Source organism: Molossus molossus, unplaced genomic scaffold, assembly GCF_014108415.1.
Source record: "Molossus molossus isolate mMolMol1 unplaced genomic scaffold, mMolMol1.p scaffold_m16_p_7, whole genome shotgun sequence".
Taxonomy (NCBI): domain Eukaryota; kingdom Metazoa; phylum Chordata; class Mammalia; order Chiroptera; family Molossidae; genus Molossus; species Molossus molossus.
Genome location: NW_023425401.1, coordinates 20,324,781 through 20,347,707, shown reverse-complemented (window position 1 = coordinate 20,347,707; position 22,927 = coordinate 20,324,781). Strand labels below are relative to the sequence as shown.

Genomic DNA, 22,927 nt, shown 5'->3' with positions numbered 1-22,927 from the left:
TCTCCAGTATGGAAACTGAAGAGCAAGCTTGGAGGGAGGAAAGAGTTAATTGCTTCTAAGGCCCTGCAATGGAGAATTATGGTTTGAAAGATAGAGGCTGGACAGCTGGGTTTGCTGGGGTATTTTTAAATGCATTAATGCAGGCTCCAATCACTCGGCCAGGCTTGACCTATTTTTGGCTCAGGCCGACCATTGTTCTATTTCTGTGCCTGTGGGCCATGCTGTTGTTGATTCATATGCAAATGGATTATCACTAGGTTTAGCCAACTTGAGCTGAGAGAGACCAGAGAGGGGGGAAGACACACACACACAAACAGATAGGAGAAGGGCACCAGCTCTAGTCTTGCAGGACTGACGCCTCTTGCCACGAAACTCCAGCAGCGTGAAGAACTTTAAGCCAGGTTTAATTGGTTTCTTTTTCTCGTGGGTAGAGTTAATATTTTTCTACTTATTCTGACAAGGCAATATCCCCGAAGCACATTCCAATTTCCCACCTGCTTTTAGTTTTCAGGATAACCTAAACTCCAGAGAGTCATAGCATCCACCCGGTCCTCTCTGCTCTGCACACAGGTTGGTAACATGGGGAAAGTGTCCAGGGCTTTGGAAAAAGTGTGTGTCCATCTGAACAGAAAGGAAATCGTTGTTGAAGTTGACGCTCTGCTGCTTCTCCTGGGGCGGAGGGAGGACCAGCGAGGGTAGCTCCTGGGGCCCCAGCGCTGAGCAGAGATGAATCTTTCATGTAGCTGAAGTACGAGTGATCGCAGTATGCTGCAGACAATTTACGAGAGTGACTCGTGTTTTTCCTCAGATGGGGTGGCTGGACGAGAGCAGCTCTTGGCTCAGCAGAGAATGCACAGTATGATCAGCTCAGGTAAGATCCTCTTTCCTAACTGAGACATTGCGCCTGTGAAAGGGGGCTGGCTGGGGAAAGGCAGCCAAGAAAAACACCTCTCTTAAGGGTTTGCTGCTTTTTGGTGTTTGTGTTGCTGTTTTTCTTGGTGCGTCTCTGGGGTTTATCTTCGATCCCTTTCATTACTGTCTCTGTGCATATTCAGTCTGCTGAGGGCCAGCTGCTTCTGAATGAAATCGCAAGCTTCTGATGAAGGATGGGGCTGGGATCAAGTCAAATGTAGTTGGGGGTGTTTTTTTGCCTTCCTGTGCAAATAGAAAAGGGAGATCAGGACTGATTGGGAGCGTATTCTAATGGGACTTTAAAAACCAGGTAAGTTCATATTGGGGCTGCCGTTTAAATTGCAGCCTTCCCCAGCCTGAGGATTTTGAATTTACAGTGTTCGTGGGGAAGCACATTTATTTATAGACCTACCTTCTGAAATGTTCTTGCTACAGAGTTGTGAAGGTAGTCGGAATGTGTCTTTTTTTCATCAGCCTAAAATGAAACTATTTAGGATGAAATAGAATTATTATTAGCAGATGGTTATTTTCATTTTCCTCAAAGCCAGGTGGAGAGTCTCACGTTGTCAGTCAGATGCAGTGGCATAACACACCACAGAGGTGTGATATGCAGGTGCAATGTTTTAAAGAGTAACGGTGTTATAACAGGTTCTAATTTCTAGTTTCTCTGTGTTTGCTGGTGCCTCCAAGGAGGTGTGCTGATGGGAGATGAAGCTTGTCGGCTCTATCAGTTTCTGTTTGTTCAAAGAAGAGACTCTCCAGGCATTGTCACTTATTTCTCCCTGGTGCCTTTTGTGTTGATCTCCTCCAGCTAGTTCATAAAGATTGGGGTTTGTTTTGGTCCTCTTATCAATGCTTCCATCTAAATTGACCTCAGGTCTCCCTTACATCTTCTGAGTTCCTGTGTGGGCTTAATCATGCAACATACAGCAGTGTTTACTTGGTAGAACTAGATGTGAAAGAAATATTCCACAGGTTGGCCTGGTGGAATCTTTTAGTGTTGGACACCTTAATCCTCTAGGGATCTATGTTTGAAGCTTTCTTGAACATCGGTTAGTTATGATGATTTTAAGAGTCTTCCGTTGACCCAGTCTTTTCATGCAATTAGAATAAAATTGTCAATTTTGTACAATTGGGTATGTTCACAGTTAAGTGACAGGAATTATATTAATTGATAGCATCTGCTTACCTAAAGCAATCATACCAGAATTTCAGTACAGGTTATTATCTTGCTGGTTGTGAATTTGGCAAGAGCTTGGGGAGGGGGTCAGCTGGTGTGCTTTTGATGGAACTGGTCACTTAAGTTAGCGTTTTAGTTTTTAAATATGGACCAACTCTTTAGAATAACTACTTGAGGTACCTTTTCAGTATTACAATTTATCCTTTTAGTCCTTCGCTCTGGGCTGCAAGTTTAATATTTTTTGTTCATTGGGTAGAAGCAAAGCTGCACCTTTCTGACACTGGCTCCCTCCCACTACAGGTGTTTGCAAGCTGCCCTGTTGTTCAGTGTCTTGAATAACTGTCTGTAACTTTCCTCCCACTTCAGCTGAGATAGCTATCTTTCCCACATTTAATGATTTTTATACAAAGGAACACTATTTTCCAGCAGGACAGTGCTTGAGACGGTCCATGCGGCAGTCAGCTCTGCGGGGAGCCACACGAAAGCACGGGCAATTACATGAAAAGAGATGTAGATTGATACTGACTCCCAGTCTGCCTGGTGTAAACAAGGAAACTCCGATTCCTATTTATTTTTTTAATTGGAAACAAAAGCATTTTGTTTCCTATACTATACACTTACATGGAATCACTCCAGTCTTTTTTGGTGAACTTCCCCCTAACTGGCTCTCACACTTGGAGTCACTGGGAGTATTTCACAAAATACTGATGCCTGGGTTCTCCTCCCAGAGTTTCTCATTTCATTGGTATGGGAAACAGCCCGAGTATTGGGATAGTTAAAATCTTCCAAGCAATCCGAATGTACAGCAAACTTGGAGAATCGCTGATGTGAGGGAGGGGGGTCCTTAAAGTTTAATTTCTGAATTGGGGTGTGTTTGTTTTAGTTTAGTTACAAGTCTTGCTCAGCTCCCTTTTGGACCAGTGGCATGGATGTGATTGAAGGGCTTAGACACGGAAAGAGAAAAGATACAAGGTAACTGCAGAGAGATGGAGAGAGTAGGTCTAGGAGTCAAAGCTCTGTGTTCTAAGAGCTCTGCTGCTAGCCCGTTGTGTGGCTGGTTCACTGGTCTGTACCTTGAGGTATGATGATCTCCTCCTGACCTCATGGCGTTCACTGAGTTTCAAATGGAACATCATGTTTCTAGTGAATGAACCTGGGCTCCTGGCTCTTCAGGACCTTGCTCTATCTCCCTGATCAAGATAGAGGAGTTAGATGATTTGTCACATAGGGGAATGCTTGTTATGTTTTGATAGTAAGTTTTCTTTAGTTATCTAATAAATCAGCTATGTTTTGTCCTGGTCGGATAAGAATGAAATTATTTCCTTGTGCAATTGTGACTGTCAATCAGAGTAGCTAGTGTGTGTGTGCAAGTAGGTGTGTGCTCTGTGAGCTGTCTCATTACAAGATAATCAAAGGCAAGCAGGTTGTAGACTATGTAATTGAACAGTGAAACCCCCACCACAGATTTCTGGTGATAATTGTTTAAAAAGCTTTGCTCTGTTGTTAGCCATTGCTTTAGAGTTCCCAGTTGTTATTCTAGTTATATTGATACTGTGCATCATTAGAACATTTTTCTCGAGATCTTTATATGCTATTGAGTTGTAAGCATTTTATATTGTTCCATTTATTTCCCTAATATTGACCCACCCAGGCTAGACATCTTAGGTAGAACTAGGTTCCTCCGTGTAATCTGCTAATGTCTTTTAGTTTTAAAAGTGTTATATTATTGAATCTTGGAGTTCAGCATGAGTGACGTATTTTGCCAGGTTAGTTTCCACTTTTGTGCCTGTGGGGGCCAATATAAGTGATAACTATGGCAGAAACTGAAGCGTGCACAAATATTGACTCGGGTCACTCAGCAGCGACTGGCAGATTGGGGTGTTCCTCTGTTGCCAGGCATGTTGCATAACTTATTGAACAGAGCTGTCCAGACGATATTGGAGCCATTATTATGAGAGACTTATCCTAGAGTTTATACAGCATTAATGTAAAATACATCCCAATGAGGAAAATATTTTCACTATGTAGTGCTTCTTTCTTTTTTTCTTTTTCTTTTTACTATGTATTCTTATTTTAGGGTATTAAAGAAAAACATTTAAACCGCGATCCTGAATTTCATGCATCCGCACCCTTGGAGAATCTTTTTTCCCTTGGTGTGGATTGTCAAGGGGAAAGGATCGTGGTAGATTCAGTAGTCATTTATGTCTACTTGGAAAGCAGAATCTAATTATGAAAATGTACGTCTGTGAAATGCTCCTGTCATGTCAAGAATCACTTCTGGTATTCCCCATAATTGCTGTTTTGCTGTTCTCTAACTCAGGTTATCTTCACTTACAAGGCTGCTATCACTTTGAATATTTGATAGGTAGCAATCAAAACGCTAGTTATAAATAGGCCCATTCAGAAGGGGGACAGGAGTGAGTAGTTTTTATTTCTGTGGACACAGGTGGCATCATTGTTGAAGACTAAAATAAACCCCAATTATGCATTTTAGAAGGTGATTTTGATTTTGGAGATAAGAAATTTGAAAATGTAGCCCATATTCCCCACCACTGATGGATAATGAAGTGATCCTAAAATAGTATAAGCCAGCAAACAGCCTCACCCCACCCCCAACCTGGTATTATTGATAACTGAGCAAAGAAAATGCTATGGCTGTTGCAGTATACCTCAGAACTCATGGTCAAGGGAACCGTGGAAGCAGGGATCCTTGATCAGAACAGAGAGACCGAACAGGGCCTGAATCCCGGTCTCAGAATTTTTACGGGTAAGATGACATCTTGCTGAAAATTCTTTCCAACTCTGGAGAGAGGCAAACTGGATATCTTCCACTTTTGTTGTGTGCTGTTTGTTTTCATTGTTGCTGTTGAGTCTTGCGGCTGAGGAATAGTAGAAAAGGTTTTAGAAGAGGAGCTAATGAAATGTAAGAAGGTGAACCAGCGTTGGCCCTTGGCGAAAGGAGGGCTTCGGAGCAGCACTCTACCCTGCATTGGGAAGATGGCCCGAGGTTCTTTGCCGTGCAGCGCCCTCCCCCAGCTAGGTTTACAGCTTCCCCGAAAGAGAAAACATCAACTCACCCACTCCATGGAGTCGTCTAATAATTGCTTCTTATAGATAGAGCACCTAACTTAATAAGAACATGAATTCTGTAAAACCAAACTCAAAGAAGAGATGATGAAACAATAGAGTGAGATAAAAAGAGGTATTTTAGATCTAAGGAAACAGATTGGGAAGGGAAAAAGCAGGATAATTATAGAACAAAAAAATATTCATTAGAAGTAGCAGGAAACAGAATAGACCCCAGTGAAAATCTTCACCAACAAAGAGGCAAGGCTTGAGACAATTAGTGGGAATGAAAAAGGGAAATTAATGAAAGCGTTTGGAGAGAAGTCAATAATGAGGAAGACAATGTAACAAAAAGATTATTTATGTCTTTGATGTTGATATTTCAAAACATTTAAACAGAAGATAATTTTGTGAAAATGAAGAAATATATTTCACTGAAAAAGAAAAAAAATCTGCAGATTAAAAGAGCTCCCATCTTTGAGGGAAACTTGCTGGAAATGTTCAGCACAGTGTCATAATCTAACTGGGCTACTGAATTTCAAATGATAAGTAATTCTTCAGGGGTTCACACAGATAAAGCAAAGATCCGTGGTAGGTGCGGGGGGTAGGAAGAAAGGGAATGTCTGAGACTTCAGAAGACATCAAAGGTATCCAATATCTAATACCAGAAGATAATGAAGAAAAATCTCCCAAGTTCTAGAAGTTCAATCCAATGTTCCACCCAGACAAGACAGTCATAAAATATAGGGAAAATAGGTAGGCAAGTTAGAAGTTCTCACACATGAACTAGACTGCTTGACAATGAAACCCACACAAGGAAGAGATGAGCTTAAAGCAAAAACATGGAAATCAGAAGCAGAGATAACAAAGTAAGATTAATGGGGCAACATTGAATCCATTCAAACAACTGAGCAATTGTGGTTGTAGGACAGAAAGTGGATTTTATGAAGCAGGGCCATGTAAAAACATTCATAAAGCTAAGCAATGCGATGTGCTGGGGAGAGGTGAGATGGAGAGATGAGTGAAAGTGTTAATATCTTCTCCCTGAGCAGGGACAGACTCCTTGCTGCTTAAAATAGAAACATATCGTTAGAAAAATAAAGACTCCAGCTTTCAGCTTTCAGCTCAGAGGAGGCTTAGGTTCAGCTTTCTTTGGTTGTCCCGAATCCGGGTTCATCCGACACCAGCTGCCTCACCATGCCACAAAAGTTCGACCCCAGTGAGATCAAAGTTGTATACTTAAGGTGCACTGGTGGGTGCCATGTCGGCCCTGGCCCCCAAGACCCCCCCACCCCCAGTCTGTCTCCAAAAAAGGTTAGTGGTGTCATCGCCAAAGCAACCAGTGATTGGGAGGGTCTGAGGGTTACAGTGAAACTGACCATTCTTAAGGACAGACCCAGACTGAGGCAGTACCTTCTGCTCAGCCCTGATCATCAAAGCCCTCAAAGAATCGTAAAGAGACAAGAAGAAGAAGAAAATTAAACACAGAGGAAATGTCATTTTTGATGAGATTGCCAACATTGCCCAACAGATGCAGCTCCGATCTTTGGCTAGAGAACTCTCCTGAACCATTAAAGAGATCCCAGGAGCTGCCTAGTCCTCAGTTGCCATGTTGATGGTGGCCACCCTCATGACATCGTAGGTGATGTCAACAGTGATGCAGGGAATACCCAGCTAGTTAAGAACTACAAAGGAAAATCTTTCAGTTAAAGATTATTTGACACCCCAAAATAATAACGACAATAAAATGAATGAATAAATAAAGAGTCTAAACACTGATTTTTAAATAATTAAAAAAAAAGCTTTTATTGTCCAGCTGGTGTGGCTCAGTGGTTGACCCATGAATCAAGAGGTCGCCGGTTCGATTTCCGGTCTGGACACATGCCCAGGTTGTGGGCCTGTTCCCTAGTGGGGAGCATGCAGGAGGCGGCCAGTTGATGTTCCCTCTCATCAGTGTTTCTATCTCTCTCTCCCTCTTACTTTCTCTTTCTCTCAAATCAATAAAAGAATAAATGTTTTAATGTTTTTATTAATTATTATTATTATTTTTCTTAGAGAGTAAGGGAGAGGGATAGAGAGAGAAACATCAGTCAGCTGCCTCCTATCTGCCCCACACTGGGGATTGAGCCTGCAACCAGGGCATGTGCTCTGACCGGGAATCAAACCAGCGACCTGTTGGTGCATGAGACTGCACCCAACCACTGAGCCACATGGGCCAGGTCTCCAAACACTGATTTTTAAAAATAGTTTAGCCCTGGCCAGTTTGGCTCAGTGGTTAGAGTGTCGCCCACGGACCAATGAGTCGCAGGTTTGATTTTGGTCAAGGGCACGTACCTCAGTTGCCATTCATCCCTGGCCCTGGTTAGGGTCGTGCGGCAGGCAGCCACTCGATGTGTCCTTTTCAGGTAGATGTTCCTCTCCCTCTCTCTTCCTCTCTCTCTCTCTCCCACTCTATCTGAACAAAAATGGGGGGGAACATGTACTCAGGTGAGGATAAAAAAATAAAATGAATAAATGAAAATAGTTTATATAATCTTAGTTCTTTTTGAAAATAGTACCTCCTAGAAAGGAAGCATTTAGTATGTCTCATTTTTATAAAAGTATATTTTTTGTCTGTTCATTCATTTCCCAGAAGAATTCATCTGATAGAAATAAATCAGAAAAATATTTGTTTGGGTGGCCATGGTTGTGGGTAGTAGAGGGGCTTTTACTTTTATCATCATACTCTTTTACCTTGTTTGAATTTTTATAATAGGCACATATCTTCTAAAAATGTGTTTCTTACACATGCGCACATAATGCTACTGTGCCAGAACGCCGCCAGTGAGTGATCGTAAATAGTGTGTGTACGTTAGGTTGTATCCCACAGCAGGTAATAGAAAATTCGACTCAAAGTGGAAATGACAAAGACATGTATCATTTAGTGAACTAGAGGGTGGTTTGGCAGCACCAGGTGGTCAGTACTGTCAGCAGCGTCCGGGTCCTTCATACTGCTCCATTCTGCTGACCTTGAGTTGGTGTCGTCACAGGGCTCTTTCCTCCCATAGTCACAGTCGACTGTCCCAGTCCCAGGGACCGCATCTGTTTATGCCTAATAAGTTCCAGAGGCATCGGAGAGAAAGTTCGCTTTCTTGGGTGTTTTCTTCTTGTTTTTAAATCTTCACCTGAGGATATTTTTCCATTTTATCTTCAGATAGAGAGAGAGGGAGGGAGGGAGGAGGGGGGGGAGAGAGGCACTGATGTGAGAGAGACACATTGATTGGTTGCCTCCATGCACAACCCTGACCAGGGCCGGGGTCCAAACTGCCACTGAGGTACATGCCCTTGACTGGAATCAAACCCACAAATCTCTGGTCTGAGAACCGTGGCTCTAACCACAGAGCAAAACCGGCCAGGGCTCTTGGGTGTTTTCTTAAGGAAGGACATTTACCCTAAATTTCTCTAGCAAATCATCCTTCAAAACTCATTGGCACCCTGCCAATACCTTTGCCAGTCATTGAAAAACAGAATGGAGGACCACCGTGATGGCTCCCTAGGGCCCTGGCTGAACCAGGGAGGACTGATACCACAGCTGAGGACCGCGGTTCTGTGAGCAAGGAGAAAAAGCCAGGACGGCAGTGAGCTAGGCACCAGCGGGGTTTGCTCAGAGTATGTGTGGATGGTTGGAGTTCTCTTCTTGGTCATTTTCTTTTAAAAAATTTTTTTAAATCTTGAAACACACTTTGGCTATTGGTTTATTTCATCTTTTCTTTTTAAATTTTATTTTTTAGTTACAGTTGACGTCCAGTATTACTTTGTATTAGTTTCAAGTGTACAGCCTAGTGGTTAAACAATCATATACTTTACAAAGTGCCCCTCCCCCCCACATTTCAAGTACCCACCTGTCTGTAATTTTCTTTATCTATTAATTTGACAAAATATAATTAATTAAGTGAAGGAAGTAGACTATAATTTCCCTTTCAATTGAATCGTGGACCTTCACTTTTATGAAGCTATATATCCATTTAAACACTGTTAAAATTTTTTATTTTATTTTACTAGTACTGAATGGAAATACTTTCTTAATACTATCTTGTTGTTAGAAGGAACCTAAACAACCCTGGCTGGGCAGCTCAGTTGGTTAGAGTGTTGTCCCGATATGCCAAGGTTTAGGATTCAGTCCCTAGTTAGGGCACATACAAGAAGCAACCAATGAATACATTAATAAGTGGAACAACAAATTGATGTCTCTCTGTCTCCTTCCCTCCTTCCCTCCCTTTCTATCTCTCTCCAAAATCAATCAATTTTTTTTTTTTTTTTTTTTAAAGAAGGAACCCTAGCAAAGAGACTGAAGTAATTGTGGTAGAAAACTGGGTCTATCCAGGTTGTAATTAATTTTTTTAGAAAAGAGGAAAACCAACATTGTCGATTGGTACATTACAACATTTTTTTATAAGTTTGAATACAATATTCCTTTAATATTGGCTTTGAGGGAAACAGAGAATATTGAGAGAAATTTATCTAATAATATATAAACTTTAACACATTAAGGTATTATCTTAAAGATATTGAGAATGCAATTTTTTTTTTTTTGCCAGCATGTTGTTTATAATTAATACATTTTACAGTAATAAATAATTTTATCAATCTGGAATGGTAACTACAATTAAACAGTTCTTTTCTGAATTGGAATACTTTGGAAAAATTTTAATTGGAATAAAAGCCCATGAAAATGACTTTAAAAAACAAGCTTCCTCTAGATGAAATTCAAAGATATTTTGGCATGTGCTTCAAATCATTGTGGCAGTGCTGTGGTCTGTTTCGTTCTTGAAAGGAACTTGGACTGTCAGTGAGCTTGGATGCACAGTGTCCTCACAATGGACTGTGTTCCCTTTTTGGATCTGGGGAGATTGACGATCAGGACATGAAAAGACAAGAAGACACCTTGTGTCCACTAGTTTCATTCTTTTTTCACTAAGTCAGTTACGCAACACAAATTTAACTTAAACAGAAGTTTTTATAATACTAAACAACCTACACTTTTCATTGTTATCAGAGAATATATATTTTAAGGTTACTCTACGATGCTATGGTTTGTGACTAGAACACTAAATCTTAGTGTTTTATAAGGCTATCAGTTCCATTCATTAGTTTAATGTTAAATTTTTCATAGTAAAATAAGCGATCGGCCTTTTATATACAGTGCTCTTAAAATACCCCATGATTAAATCCAATGAAAACTACATTTAAGGAAGAAGGAAATTTACCCAACCACAAAATGTAACTAGTCATTTACTTATGATTAAACTCTTTGCATGTTGATAAGGCTGGAAATACCCCAGAACTTCATTCTCTTGCTTCTTCCCCCTCACGGTCTACCACTTATGATATAAAAGTTTAATTCATACTTTATATTTATGACACAATTGTAGCCATGTGGGTGTCATTTTCAATTATTTGAAGTACATTTTGGTGGGTGTCTATGGCATGTCATTTTCAAACTGGGTGAAAATATGAGAATGTCATAAAGTTTTTTCAAAATTTGAAGTTAAGAACAAGCAAGAAGAATTCATTGAATTTCCATTAGATTATATTGTGGCTGGGAAGTTCTTGCTTTAGTATGAAAGTGTTTACCTGGAATGTTTTCAGGAAACTCCATGTCGGGTGACCTAAAAAAGCTCTTGATGAAGTGAACACAGTTACAATTTTATTTTTCACAGTGCTTTTTACATCTGCTTACACATGAAATTCAGGTGTGTATTTTGAATTGGTGATTTTATATCAATAACTACTCATTTTATTTTTTATTTATTTATTTTTTATTAATCCTCACCCAAGGATATTTTCCATTGATTTTTTAGATAGAGTGGAAGGGAGGGAGGGAGAGAGAGAGAGAAACATCTATGTGAGAGAGGCACATTGATTGGCTGCCTCCTGCATGACTCTGACCAGGGCTGGGGATCAAAACTGCAACCCAGGTATGTGTCCCCAACTGGGAAGACCAGGAATTGACCCCGAGACCCTTCCGTCTGCAGGCTGATGCTCTAACTGCTAAGCCAAACTGGCCAGGGCAATAACTACTTATTTTTGATTATAAAGAGAAAGATTCACCATCAGTCATCATTATTATGGTTTTTCTACCACATTCTACTCTGATCTAGTTGTTTAGTGTCAGTTTAAAAAGTCAGTGATTGAACCCATATTTTTTCATCATTTCTTATCACTATCCTTATTATTATTATTGATATAATCAGCTAATATTTCAAAGCTTTTTCTGTACCAAGCATTGTTTTATCATTTTATCTGCTCCAGCATTTGAAGAAATATGCAGTATTTACAGTTGCAGCAGTATTTATGTTTTGCAGATGAGGAAATAAATTCAAAGGCACTTACTGAGGGTCACCATGGCTAGGAACTGGTAGGGTCTGGTTTGAACTTGTTCTTGTTTACCATTTTTTCTCAAAGAGAAAAATATTTAGCATAGGATAATGTTTATCATATCTGTTTGGTGCTAAAAATATGCAATCCGCTGTATATATAAACAAACATCTATGCATACCACTGAGTCCTGGGAGGTTTAAGGCACAAATAGGCATCTATGTTAAGAGGCTTGCTAGAGGAGCCTTATTTCACCTTCCCAGGGCTTGATAATTAAATCGGTTGAAGTTAACACTGTCCATGGCTTAGACAAACATAAGCAAACTCCAAAGTTCCACGAAACTGATGATACGCAGAGTGATGAGCAGACACTGGAGACAGAACCAGCATTCCCAGTGCATTTGATATACGTTTGCCAGTGCTCACAATACACATTGTAAATCATAAAGGCAAGGTTTGCAACATTCAGAATTGTACATTATTACTAATAATTTTAGCAGAAGGTAGTTTTTTCAAATATGGAGGTTCCGCTTCTTTTGACCAAAATGTTTGAAAAATATCCACCTTGGTTTTTAGCTAGAAATGGTGGTGGTGATGTGTGTGGGGGGGGTGTCAGTAAAGTGTGTGTCTCCACTCAAATCCAGATTTCAACATGTAACATCAAATTCTTGAGCCAAAAGAATGATCTAGCTAACAAAATGTAGATTTTGCCTCTTTTTAATATTTTTTTTTTAATTTTTTTTTTTTTTTTTAGAGAGAGAGAGAGACATCAGTGTGAGAGAGATACATCAGTCGGCTGCCTCCTGCTCACTGCCTACAGGGGATCAAACCTGCAACTCAGGCATGTGCCATGACTGGGAATCAAATCGGGACCACTCAGTCCCTGGGATAATGCTCAATCCACTGAGCCACACTGGCAGATTCTGCCTCCTTTTAATATGTATTGTTCCAATATGGGTGAAAGGTGAATGGCACTGTTTTCATATACCAACCTATTACTTTATACTTTATTTCATTGCATGAATATTGTATGTTCTGCAAGTGGCTTACACATAAAATTAACTAATCAGATGCTAATCCAATTATTTTAGAGCCAGCTTTGGTTTCCAGCAACTATTTTTTTATTATCTTGTTTGCTGTGAGAATCTGGAGCCATTTTTATGAATCGATACATTGTAAAAAAGCACTATTGATTGTCATTTTAACGACCAACATAATTGATTGCCTTTCTAGAGGAAAGAAGCTCTCAGAAGATCATTAAATGCATTAAAATCTGCAGATACCTACATATCTGCGACCGTCTTTAGCAGGCTGACTCCTTTGGGTCAGTTATTCTTAGCCTCGGTATTTCTATCTTATGGCATCGCAGGTCTAAGATTAGCTTGTTAGGCGTTATCATGCCATCTGAGTTACCTCCTAATATAACTCTACACTGGAATGATTATTTATAGAAAGAGCATTCTGTCATTTTTGGGTTATTTCTAGTGGTTTAAATAAAGAAGAATAACATTCAAGTGAAACCACAGATTCCTTCCTGCTGCCAAAACAACATGATAACTGTCTGCTTAAGGGGCAGCCATGTTAATGTGTGCTCAGGGTGACTGCAGAGCTGTTTATCTCTGCCACCTTGGCAGAAAGAGGGGCCTTTCCGTAGTGATGCATGATGCTTGTGGAAAGGCCACGGAGCAGCCCCGATGCTTCTGTCACAGAGCACGGCATATCTGGTTGATGATGACAACAAGAGACACACAGCGTTTATTTTTAGAAACAGACATTGCTAAGCTCTCTGTTTGGTGTTAATATAGCTTATAAATAGGGCTCCTGGCTGCTGACCTTTCCAGTGAAAACGGCATTATATTCTGCACACATGTACACCCTCACACACTTTTCTTCTTTTTTCTATGTGCAAGAATGTATCTATTATCAAGAAAATAATTAAGACTTTTTTTAAGCTAAGAAATCTAAATTCTGTTAAATTCCTGCGTTGGATATAGAGTATTTTTTTTATTAATCCCATGAAGATTGGGCTTACGAGATGGTTTATGAAAAACAAATATTGTAAGTACAATGAATATACAAGTTGGCTATAAGATGTGGGGAAATACGTGGATGCACTTCATAAATTACTTTTAATAATTACTGTACCTGTAAAATAATTTCACAAATGCTTCTGGCTTTATTGCAACAGTATGTAAAATACAGCTATAAAAGATACGCTGCATTAATGTAAGTTGATGCTTTAGATGAGATCAGATTCTCAGTATATAGAAAAGTAGGTATTAGCCTTTTCAAGTTGTTCTGGTATAACTAACTCTAGATGAACCCAAGTAATTTCATGTACAATAAAATGTGGTTTCACATTTGAGAACTGTTCCCTTAGCTTACTTAAATTCTGTGCTTAATTCAGACCTTAGTAATTGATATTTCACTATAAAATTAGAATTGTGATTTACTGTTTCATTTGCATTCTATATTTCCTGATTATTAACTTGTTGTTAGATGATGAAAATGTTAGAGTAGTATCTTAACGCACTTCATGTTCCACGTTAATTGAAATGCTTTAGAATGGATAACTTATAGAGCTCTGTAAGAATAGTCATAATTTTATTGTTCACTGAAAAAATATCTTTTAAAAAGGTAAATATTTTTGTGCTTGTGTTCAATATAAGGCATCCACTGACTATTAGGAATTTTCAAAATGACAGACAAAAACAGAAAACACACAGAAATTCAAGTGTAGGCTCAAAGAAGCCAAGATGTAAATAAATTCAGAGAGTAGGAGCAGAGGCAATTGTAGGGACCAGTTGCATCCTGACCACTCTTAATTACCAGGTTGAAGGTTTGGGGAGGTGATGTAATTGTTTGAAGCTTTGGAAACTGAGGTGAAATAGTCATTTATGTGTTTATTTTTTCACTAAAAATATTTGAGAGCCAACCATGTGCCAGATTTTGTTTCTTGTATGGAGGACACAACTATGAAATAAGACAAGAAAACATATGGTTGACTGATTGTTCAATTGAATGATGAATAGATAAGGCTACTTTAGATAGTAATAAGTAGTAAGGAAAAATAATATAGAAGAATGGGACAGAAAGTGGTAGCAGGGGCAGTGTAAAGCCTTTTGAGGAGGCTAAGATATAAAGAACATCTTCCCAATAAAAGTAGGTTTTCTTTCAACATTCCCTTTGGGCTCATTTAAATAGAATGGAAACATGGTTAGAACAGAGCAGAAAATGTTATGGAACTCTTAGTCTCCATTTACCTCTGTCTTGTGCAAGGGATGGGGAGCTGTTATCAATGGGTAGATGAGGAAGCCTGGGGAAGGCAGTTTGTTAGCCATGATTTTTTCTATTTTCCAAAGAGAGACTGTGGAATCAGGTGACTTCTTCCGAGGATTGATTCCTTTGACTAGAAATTAAGGACCTTGTAGAATCTCTTACCATGTTCCTTCCTAAAGATTCATCTTTGTCCCTTATTTCATTATGTTGAAACTTAGATCTAAACAGTATGAACCATTCTGTTAGTTCACTGAAAAGAATAATTCCTCTTCCATTAGAGGACAAAAAAAATGGGGAACAATATATCCTCATTTTCTGAAGTTAGAAGTCTGAGAACATTTTCTTTTTTAAAAAATATTTTTTCTTTATTGATTTTAGAGAGAGAGGGAGAGGGTGAGAGAGAAACATCGATGGGAGAGAAAACTGATTGGCCTCGTTCTGTACCCCTCCAGCCTCCACTGGGGATCAGGCCAAGAACCTGGGCATGTGCCTTGACTGGGAATCTAACCAGCGACTTCTTGGTACCTTGGTCGATGCTCAACCACCGAGCCACACTGTCTAGGCTGAGAACGTTTTCTTATAAACAATATTTTACATGCTTTTATAAAATACAGTAGTTACTACACTGACATTTATTGAGCACCTACAATGCACCAAGTATTTTATTCAGGGTATTACAGGTCAAATAGCAACTTGTTAGATGGCTGTAGAACTGTAACTTCTTAACAAGGTATTTAGAATACATAGTGTTCATTGGGTAGGAGAGTGATTAGATGTGAGAAATGGGTATAGTATTTGAAAAAGGAATTATTTCATTGAAGTGATAGATCTGGTTTTTGTTTGGTTTTGTTTTTAAAAAGGAGAAACAGCAATGTGACCCTTAAAAACTATTTCCCCCACATGTTCTGCTTTCTCATGGATAGGGAACAACGACGGATACACACAGTAGGATGGACACATATTTTTGAGGGACTGACACATTATCTCACATGCTTGATGCCTCATGGGATTTTCCCTCAACATTCCAAGTGGTCTCAGTCAGATGGAATGAAAGCACACTAAGACTCTAGCAGGAAGTGTTCTGGGCTATTTTAATCTCCACTGACTTCTGCCTTGGGGAAGGGGTGGGGAAGCCTTTATCAGCAGGTAGACCAGGGAGCCGGGGAAGGCTGTCAGCAACAATTTTTCTGGAGCTTCAAGAAGACTGGGACTGAGCCAGGGCCTGGCCAACATGCTTTGTTGGATTCCCAGTGTAGCTTGAGGAAAATAGTTAATAGCTACCTTTATTTTTTCCCAAGATATTTGAAAGCTAGATTTCTTGTTCATCTGCTATTGTTGTGTGTGTGTGTGTGTGTGTGTGTGTGTGTGTGTGTATACATATGAACTAATAATTAGCTATTTCCTTTTTCTGAAATACTCTCTGCTTCATTCCAGCTAGTCTTCACTGGGAGGAATCCTAACTCTTACAAAGGCCAATTCAGATGTCACCAAATTTTGCCCCCTCATCACAATCTTCTGCAACACTTCCCCAGTTATGTTGCTTCCCCCTCCCCAATAATCCTTTATTACTCTTAGAACATTCCCATTTTCTGTCTTAACACTGTGGTTTTTTACATTTGTGTTCTCCATCCCCCCAAATTAGTTATATTATAAGCTCCAAGCGGAAAAGGATCATGTTTTACTTCTAATTTTATTCTCTACCGTGCCTAGCACATAATTTATCCCTGACACTATTTTTAAATAAATGAGGGAGTGATTAAAGAGTACAGTGCTATTGCACAGCCTGTTTTTATAAAATTTTTATTTTTTAGAAGTGATTCCTTTAGTGTAGAAAATAAGTCTTCAGTTTCATTGTAAATTTGATAAATTCAGACTTTGGGGGACGTTGGAGCCTTTGACTCAAAAATGAAAACCATTCATTATAGAATGTAAGTCAGGAATGGTCTCCAGTGCTTTGACAATATGCATATGACTCTTTAAAGATTTTAATTATTCTTAACAAAGGTAATTTTGGAATATTCTTATTTGACTTGATTTTTCAATGAATAATGCCAATAAGAAATTTCATGAGATACTGGTCTGCATTCAAATGTTAAGTGTGAAATAGCTAATTTAAGAGTGCCTGAATACAAATGCTTACTTTTTATCCAAGGAGAAGGATACATTTGGTTGTGCAAATGATTACAGGTGTATTATTCAAACAGCACTTCACATTTAATCCTGTTTTCTCTTCATGGTATTTTTCAGTAGAGACAGTTTTCTTATATAAAGGACAAAAATGGATGGATTTTTTTTGGTGAACAGTAGTATCAATTTGAAACAGTTCTGCACCCCTGATTGCTATTTAGAGCTCATCTGTGTTTATTCGGGCATTATTTAATTGGCTATGTTTTTTGGGAAGGGGGCAATAAGAGAAGATTTTCTGGTAAACACTTTGATCATCACATTTTGAATGCCAAGGGTATCAGCGATTTAAAAAATGATCTACCATAAATGTCAGAACAGGGAATTCACAGAGTGAGATATTAAGGGAAAAACAGATGGAAGGAATGAATCAATCTCTATACACAGCTATTCAAGGAGAAAAATGAAATAAATATATTTATGCCTAAATGGGAGAGGAACGGTGAAGAGAAGAAGGTATAATATAAGTAGGGAAAAGATACATAATTTTTTAAGGGTAGTTGGGTTTTTTTATTTTTTTGCTCCGGTTGAGAGTTAAAACTCAGCACAAGTTAGGATAAATTAAGGGCAGTAAGGCACAGAAAATTAATTGAGCTTGTTAATAATAAAGATATGAGCCAAGAAATGAGTTGGACAGTAAAACCGCATTCTGCAGCCTAGCTGTGGAACTGGGCGTATCAGAGCACAGGGAATGAATGGCTGCCAGCGTTCCTTCCGAGGCTGGCAAATGCTGCCAATTGTGTTTTCTCGTGGTGGGAGTCCAGGCTGGGTCTTCTCACTGCTGGAGCAATCACATTGAGATGGAACAAATCAAGATTGGTTGACTGTGGATTTAGAAGTTTCTCATTCTTATATTAAGCATTACCAAGAAATAAGAATTAGTTCAAGCCAATTTCCAGAGAATTACAACGGTGGTTGCTATAAACTCAGTTAATTGGAATCACTCATTTGTTTTTCTTTTCTAAAAGTTGAACATGCAAATGTTAGAAAAAATTATCTGGATATCAACTTAACCTAACTTGTATCTTGTAAGAAGGAAAATAATAGAAACAACCTCAGGCAAATGATGATTAGATATATTAAAAACAATGTTCCACTCTAAGATCACTTCCTTCAGGTTTTAATCAAGAGTCAGCTCTCACTATTCACTATCCCAATAGTAAATGGAAATTCTTTTATATTATTGACCTGAAAAGATCATTGATCTCTCTCTCTCTCTCTCTCTGCCTCCCTCCCTCCCTCCCTCCCTCCCGCCGATAGTCCTAAACCTGAAGATAGATTTAACTCTAATTAACTCTAGAAAACTTTATATGAGTTCATTTTCAAGTGACTAGAACATATATTAAATTGTTTTTTAGCTGTGAGAGAGAACATCTTTCTACTCCATTACTGACTACCTGTAAAGTTCCTTGACACTTGAACCCATGTGTAGTAGAGATTATCTTTATACTTTAACAGTCATGTATGTGAAAAACATTTTTCCCACACCCCTGCCATTATTGGCTATTATCAAACCTGAGATGTTTTTGCCACGTTGAGACATGAAAAATGGCACAGAATTTCTTTTTTTTCTTTTTTTTTATGTGAATTTCTCTGATTACCAGTGGACTTGAATGATTTCATATGTTATTAGCTATTTGGGTTTTGTTTTATGAAGAGAAACTTCCAGGAATACAAAAATGCTTAAAGGGAAAAAAGTCTATCAGGGAATGTCATCCTGTTAAGAGATTAAATTAAAAACAAACAAACAAAAAAACATGATCGTCTCATTAGATGCAGAAAAACATTCAATAAAATGCAGTCCCTTTCCAGGATAGAAACTCTTACTAAACTGAGACTAGAAGAAGAAAGTAAGTGCTATCGACCACAATCTTTTCTAAAACTTTACATTTAATAATAAAGATAAAACCCATTCTCTTTAATATTAGGAACTTTGTCTTTGGAGATTCTAGCCAGTGTTCCAAGATAGGAACACTCAGTAAGAGATACAAGAGTTTGCCCGGCTGGTGTGACTAAGTGGTTGAGCATCAACCCATGCACCAAGAGGTCGCCAGTTTGATTCCCAGTCAGGGCACATGCCCAGGTTATGGGCCCAGTCCCCAGTGGGGGGCATGCAGGAGGCAGCCAATTGATGTTCTCTCTCATCGATATTTCTCTCTCTCTCTCTCTCCCTTCCCCTGTCTCTAAAATTAATAAAGAAAAAATTTTTTTTTAAAAAGAGATACTAGAATTTGAAAAGAAACTAAGTGAACCTATAGAGTTCAGTTAGATTTTTCAGTACAAGGTGAGTGCAACAAAAAATTAAAATTGCTTTTTACCAGAAATAACCAAATGCAAAACATAATAAAAATGATACCATTTAAAATAGTAACTCAGCCTGGTTGCTGGCTCAGTGGTTGAGCATTAACCCATGAACCAAGAGGTCATCAGTTTGATTCCTGGTCAGGGCACATGCCCAGGTTGTGGGCTGGATCCCCAGTGGGGGGCATGCAGGAGGCAGCCAATCAATGTTCTCTCTCATCGCTGTTTCTATCTTTCTCTCTCTCCTGCCCTCTCTCTCTAAAACTCAATAAAGAAAATTTTAAAAATAAAAATAAAATAGCATCTGAAGCTTTCATGGAGAAATTGATAAGATTATTGAAGAGCCTGTAAAAAAACTTGAACAAATTTGAGATATGCTTTGTCCATGAATGGGAAGACTACATCCTTAAAGAGTCAGTTATTTCAAAATTAATTTTGAAAACTCTCTTTTAAAAAAAAACTAATTATCTTCAAAAATATATGTATGATTCATTTATCGTATGTCAAATGTACTTTTAATGGTATTACATAGTCAAAAAGCAAATCTCCCTTTTTTTTCACCACTCAGTTCCCTGCTTCAAATACCTTATATCAGCTTCTTCTGTGCTTTAGAGATGTATCGTATATTAGGACAAATTTAGTTAAAATCCTACCAGGATCTATCAGGGAACATGCATTCGGAGTCTGACCGCCAGTGTAAGAGTACGTGTGCGCAAATGGCAGTTTGGTAACAGCAGTTGAGGGGAGCTATCGAAGCATACAGGGTGCTATTAATGATGGTTGCTTTGGGCAGGGACACAGTCGGATAGAGGACCAGAATAAAGAGCTATTTTTAATACCTTTATATATAACAGTGTTTGCATTACAAATCAATGGTCAGAGGAGAGACTATTAATTAAATGGTTTGGGGAAAATTAACATATTCGATTTATAAACTCATAGTCAAATGATACTGTCCTCAAATATCTATTTTTATGATACCATTGTTGTGCATTTGGACCAGTTGCAACTTAAATGTCTGCAAAACCCATGCATTGTTTTATGTAGGTAGGGTCTTCCATTTTATGGAGGGATGGAAAGGAATTCTATAAAGGTAAAGGAAGGATTTTTAGTTAAGTTTAACTAAATTCAGTGAGAGAAGTGCTCGATATTTATATAGCTCATCGATTTTCAAAAAATAATTTGAGATTAATTTAAATAAAAGGTTCAGATTTAAGAGAACCGTTGAATACAATAGAGGGGTAATAATTCAGTAAGGAAGGAAAGGTAGATAACACTATCCTAAGGCCTCACCAAAAAGGAGTTGCTAGTAATGCCTTAAATGACCGATGAGGAAGTGATTTTAGGTGAGACCTGAGTGACTAGAAGAGCCAGACGATGCAAAGATGTAGGGAAAAGCATTCCAGGCAGAGGGAACAGCCAATGCAAAGGCTCCTAAGTCCAAAATATATTTGGCTGTTTACAGAATGAAGGCTAGTATGGCCACAGCATTTTCAACAAAACAGAGAAGAAAGGTAAATGGTTAGGCCAAAGTTGTGTGAATATTGTATCCAAACCATGTTTTGCGACAAACGTAAAATGATATACTTTTCATATTCCTAACTTAGACTTGCACAAGCTCTTTGTGTCATACACCACTATTTGCTGATTGTCTTTAGAAAGCACCATTCCTGTGCTAAAGACCAGACTGTACTCTGCCTTTGTATTTTTTCGTGAATACCAGAAATGTACAGACTGCAGTGCTAATCCCAGTGTATGCAAGAACATTGTAAGTATATTGCATGACATACTAGCTATGAAATCAGGAACATTGGGTGTACTTGTTCATTCCCTTTTTAGGGACCTAGGAAAGGTACTAAAAGATTTCAGATTTAATGAAATTGGCCAAGAAACACCAGCCTCTAGTCTCAGGGACCTTTTACCTTAAGGGGGTGTTAGCTCAGGGTCACTGTTTGTGTAAAGGTAGGTGATTTAGTTGTCTTCTCTTGACATTTACAAACCATGGAGGTTGTTGCTTAGATTACTATTAGGGTCCCCACCTAATAGTCAATGTCAGTGAGTCACCTTTTTAGTTACCTAAAACTGATCAGGTCACAGCATTATGTCTTTCTTGTTCACCAAATGTAATTTTGACTCTGTGGTTAAATTGCCACACTAATGGGTTGGTCTAATACTACGTAATTTAGACTTAGAAACGGATTCTACTCTAGTTTATTTTAACTTTATTCTGAAGCTTGTGCTGTGACTGGTTTTAAATATCTTAACCTTTTCCCAAGTATTAAGGTTTGACCTATTTATAAAGAACTCTTCAGTAATTGTTATGACTTATCTAGCTTAATCTGATACTTTTAAACCACCAAAATCAATCTTTTTCTTTGCGCATATATATATATATATATATATATATATATATACTCTTGTATGTGTTTGCATGTGTATGTATGTGTATACATATATAATACATGCATTATAATTAAAATTAAATTTGTATTTTACCTTCCTGTAGCAAGAGTCATGGCAATCTTTTAATAGAAATAGAATAGAAGGAAAAATGTGATGTACTAAACTCAGATATACCTTAGGACCAGTTATTTATTTTCATTTAGAAATGAAGATGATCACTTTACTATTCATCAGAATGAATGTAAGGTTTTTATCACGTGTTCACTTTTTTCCTGTCTCTGCCCAGTGATTGCATTTAAATTTTCTAGATCTCAGAATTGCATTTAACTTTTAAAAATTAGGTCTTATTTTGGATTAATAAATATAACAGAAATTTCAATTTAAATAGCACTATAACAGAAATTATTATAAATAACCCAAAAGTTTAGTCAAATGCTTCAATAAATGTTGCCAGTTAAAATAATGAATGCAAGCTCATCCAGTGTGGCTCAGCAGTTAGAGCGTTGACTGCAGACCAAAGAGTTGCGGGTTCGATTTTGGTCAAGGGCACATACCTAGGTTGCAGTTTGTACGGGGCCCTGGTCAGGGTTTTGCGGGAGGTAACCAGTCAATGTGTCTCTCTCACATTGGTGGTTTATTTTTTTTCTCTCTCTCTATCCCTTGCTCCTACTCTATCTGAAAATAAATGGAAAAATATCCTCATCCTTGGGTGAGGATTTAAAAAAATAAGATAAAATAATGAATACAAGCCTGGCAGGTGTGACTCAGTAGGTTGAGCATTGATTGTCCCATTCACCAAGAGGTCACCGGTTGGATCGAGCACTGGCTTGATCCCATATAGGGGTGTGTAGGAGGCAGCCAATCGATATTTCTCTCTTATTGATGTTTCTGTCTCCCTCCCTTTCTCTTCCTCTCTTTCTAAAATCAATATTTAAAAAAAATAATGAATGTAAATCAACTGTTAAATAGATATGGGCTCATTTCCAGCTATTTTCCCTTGCAAATTATCAAAATAATTTTCTCCATAAAATGAGTATTTTGGAATAAATACTGTAGAGTCTTTAGGAATTTTTTAATTCATAATTTTTTCTACACCCCAGTTTATAGTTAATATGGTTAGAATTTTAAAAAAGAGATTATATTGGTTATTGGTTGTAAAGTCATATTTTATTGGGTTTTACACCCACTGTGGGTGATATTTAAATGATGCCAAAGCTACATGTTGCAATCAAGATAGCAACAGCA

General features: G+C 38.2%; 1 protein-coding gene across 21 annotated transcripts in view; it reads left to right on the top strand.

Moving 5' to 3' along the window:
* Positions 1 to 258: 258 nt before the first annotated feature.
* Positions 259 to 22,927, top strand: part of LOC118619779 (histone deacetylase 9) — a 171,055-nt gene continuing 148,386 nt past the window's right edge. For 8 of the 21 annotated variants that reach the window (XM_036246482.1, XM_036246491.1, XM_036246480.1 and 5 more), the window contains exons 1-2: positions 301 to 570; positions 809 to 871. In XM_036246482.1, coding sequence (XP_036102375.1) covers positions 850 to 871 — 22 coding nt within the window. In that variant the 5' untranslated portion in view covers positions 301 to 570; positions 809 to 849. Of the gene's footprint in view, positions 571 to 808; positions 872 to 22,927 lie in introns of all 21 variants that reach the window. The other 13 variants (XM_036246494.1, XM_036246492.1, XM_036246479.1 and 10 more) reach the window with 5 other exon arrangements.